At 44.7% G+C, this 3764-nt stretch overlaps 1 protein-coding gene across 1 annotated transcript; it reads left to right on the top strand.

The window, feature by feature from the left end:
- Positions 1-2652, top strand: LOC117389277 (tripartite motif-containing protein 16-like). Its single transcript, XM_033986928.2, has one exon. It carries the CDS (start codon positions 93-95, stop codon positions 1722-1724), a length of 1632 nt encoding a protein of 543 aa, XP_033842819.1. The 5' UTR covers positions 1-92; the 3' UTR covers positions 1725-2652.
- The last annotated feature ends 1112 nt before the right edge of the window (positions 2653-3764 follow it).

The following is a 3764-nucleotide window of genomic DNA, read 5'->3' as shown; positions in this document are numbered from 1 at the left end:
GCTTCCTGCTTCCTCCACACAGAGCTGTGGGTGCAGCTCTCACTCTTAAGTTTCACTTCTGTCCAAGTCAAACTGTTTCTGATCCAGGAGAGATGGCGCAGAAAGCACTCGACCAAGAAGCCTTTTCCTGCTCCGTGTGTTTGGATCTACTGAAGGATCCTGTGACTATTCCCTGTGGACACAGCTACTGCAGGAACTGTGTCCAACAGCACTGGGACCAAGAGGACGAGAAGCAGCTCTACAGCTGTCCTGAATGTCGCCTCAGCTTCAGCCCCAGGCCTGCCCTGGGTAAAAACATCATGTTAGCAGGTTTAGTAGAGCAGATGAAGAAGACAGCGCCCCCTGCTGCCCTCTGCTATGCCGGACCTGAGGATGTGTCCTGTGATGTGTGCACTGGGAGGAAGCTGAGAGCTGTCCAGTCCTGTCTGCAGTGTGTGGCCTCTTACTGTGAGCGCCACCTACAGCCTCATTATGAAGCTGCAGCTTTAAAGAAACACCAGCTGGTGGCGCCGTCTCACAGGCTCCAGGAAAACATCTGCTCTCAACACGACAAAGCGATGGATCTATTCTGCCGCCGTGACCAGCAGCTCCTCTGTTACCTCTGCTCTGTGGACCAACATAAGGGTCATGACATAGTGTCCTCTGCCTCAGAGAGGGCTCAGAGGCAGGCAGAGCTGCCGGCCAGGAGGGCCCTGCTGCTCCAGAGCCTCCAGCACAAAGAGACAGACCTGAAGAGGCTCCAACAGGAGGCCCAGGACATCAGGAGCTCTGCCCAGACAGCAGTGCAGCGCAGCAACGACAGCTTCAGAGACATGGCCCTTCTCCTGGACAAAAGACGCTCTGAAGTGGAGCAGCAGATCCGCTCCCAGGAGGACACCCAACTGAGCCGAGTCCAAGAGCTCCAGGACCAACTGCAGCAGGACGTGAGGGGGCTGAAGAGGAGCCTCTCTGAGCTGGACACACTGGACCTCACCCAGGATCATAACCAGTTTATACAGCGCTACGCTTCACTGTCCCCACACACACAGAGCACAGAGCCAGCCACCATTCACACAGGGGACCGGGGATACTTTGAGGAAGTGACCAGAGCTGTGTCCAAGCTCAGGGACACACTCCAGCTCACTCTGAGTCCAGTCCAGGTTTTACTGGCACCAGATGAACTCAGCTCCAGAGAGGACTTCTTATATTATTCTACAGAAATCACTCTGGACCCAAACACAGCTCACACCAGACTGTCTCTGTCTGATGGAAACAGAAGAGTAACATGTATGAGTGAAGACCAGAGTTATCCAGATCATCCAGACAGATTCAGTGACTATGGTCAAGTCCTGAGCAGAGAGAATCTGACGGGCCGCTGTTACTGGGAGGTGGAGTGGAGCGGGGGAGGTATTTTTATAGCAGTTTCATACAGAGAGATTCAGAGGAAAGGAAACTCTGATGAATGTGTATTTGGAGTCAGTGATAAATCCTGGGCCTTCAACTGTGACAAATCCAGATGTTTATTTTTGTTTAACAAAGTCCAGTCCCAGGTCTCACATCCAGTCGGGTCCAGAATCGGGGTTTACCTGGACCACAGTGCAGGGGTTTTGGCGTTTTACAGCGTCTCTGAAAGTACCATGAGCCTCCTCCACAGGGTCCAGACCAGGTTCACTCGGCCTCTCTACACTGGGGTCTGTATTGGTTGTTATACTGGAGACACTGCACATTTCCCTAAACTGAAGTAGCAGCTTTGTTCTCCACAGTTTGGGATCGAATTTGTGCCTTTTATATTTGACTAATTTGAAAAAAAGTTGAAAGTATTGTTATGGCTTTCTTTAGCATAAATCTTTATTTGAATTGTTATAGATCTTTTCGACCTAACCATCTGTTGTTATGTATAAGGTGTATCTCTTGTTCGTGCGTCCAGCGGCCTTCGTCCACTTTGATTAGACTAAACTGGCGAGATTGTTTTGGTGGTATAAAACTCTGTATGTGTTTACATTTGTGAGCTGGGGGCGAGACGACACTGCAAGGGACAACAGCTCTTTGACAATTGTGCACAGTTTATTCAATAAACCAGACTTTTTGATTCAAGACAACTCTGTTGATTTTATATCTTTTTACTATTAGAAATTCCACAACAATATCGATCCTCAAAAAAAAAATAAATGACAATTATTTTTGTGTTGAAATGTGAGTTATTTTGTCAAACTTTTCTAAACTTGATCAAATATGACATGGGGAGAGTTCAAATCATGACAAAATCCTGATCTAATAAAACAGGCCATTTTCCACAATATTGAGTTGATTAGTGTCATTCTAGTGTTTTTATCATGACATAACTGTACTGTTTGTGTAGTGTGTGTTTTTGTATGTCTCAGGGACTGCAGATGGAACACAGCATCTCTTCACTGTTTCCTTTGAATTCTGCAGACTAATAGTGTTCATACTGTTACTGCAAAACTAAACTCAGACTCTACATATTTGACATCTACATTTACATCTGTTTTGAACTTTGAACTTGATTTACACTTTCAATTCCAATGTTGTTCCTCATGTAATGTAAGTGTATGTAAGTCTCTGCTGTAAATGTCAAAGTCATTCTGTTATATCATGGGACTTTTCAATCACAAACACATTCACAAATCAATCTGTACAAGAAAATCAATAAAATCAATCAAATAAGAAAACCTTTGTTTGTCCTCAGTGGGGAAATTGCAGTGTTGTAACAGCAAAGGACAGACAAAAAGTCAAATCAAAACTTTAGTGTGTGTAAAGTTGTGCGTTGTAATGTCAGTGTGTGTGTTTGGTCTAAATGTTAAAGTGATTCTCTTCTATGATGTAAACTACAGCAGTGCTCGTGTTTTTCTCTGTGTTTCTGTTGTAGATGGACCTGTGTTTCGTGTTGAGTCACATTTGTAAAAGTTGCTCATTTATCACAGAATGAGTCACACTGGTTATATAAAGGTGAAGGCAAACAGGACCATCTTTACACTGGAGGACTGTTACTTCAATAAAAGTATTACTCAAGTAGAAGTAAAAGTATGTTTTTAGAAAAGTAGCATTTCTTTAAAAAGTTTGTGGAGTAAATATAAGTGAGTACTAACACCTCTGTGTAATGGGTGCTATTGGACTTTCTCACATGTCGTAAAGTGCAGTTTTATTTGGAGCTGTGTGTGAGGTGTGTCGGCTCAAAGTCTGAACCTGCTCTCAGTGAGGCCGATAAGAACTGGGCCAGAACCAGGTCACATCAACAGGAAAAATCAGAATGAGTTAATCATTATGATATTTATGATAAGAGGTTGCCACAATTTAAACATAAAGTAATTTAAAGTGCTTTACAGAATAAAAAACCCGTTGGCTATAACACGCAGCTTCCCACCTTGGCGCTGGTACAGGACGGTGTCAAGACCCCACTCCGAGGCTTCAGTGTGCAGCACGAAGAGGAAGACTGAAATCTAGGTAGGCAAGTACAGGCGGGTTTGACAGGGCTGCGATGAGCTGATGTAGCGCCCTCTGGTGTTCTTCCATCCAGCGTATGGATGTTTTTGACGCCATCTGCATTTGTTTCGATTTGGCTGTTTTCTTTGGCTGGTTGTACCAATGCAGCTGGTGTCTTTAGCTACTAACAGTTCACACATTGGCCGTGCAATCTTTGAGAAATCTTTTATATATGTACAGTAGTAGCTGAGAAAACCGAGCGGTTTGTGGACATCTCCAACTGTCATGATTCTTGAATTTCCTGTCCTCCTGTGTTCTTTCCCCCTTCCCTTTCTGTCTGCCTG

The sequence above is a fragment of the Periophthalmus magnuspinnatus genome, chromosome 21 (genome assembly GCF_009829125.3).
Source record: "Periophthalmus magnuspinnatus isolate fPerMag1 chromosome 21, fPerMag1.2.pri, whole genome shotgun sequence".
Classification (NCBI taxonomy): domain Eukaryota; kingdom Metazoa; phylum Chordata; class Actinopteri; order Gobiiformes; family Gobiidae; genus Periophthalmus; species Periophthalmus magnuspinnatus.
Note: the sequence above shows the minus strand (reverse complement) of the source record. Positions and strands in the feature narration are given on the sequence as shown.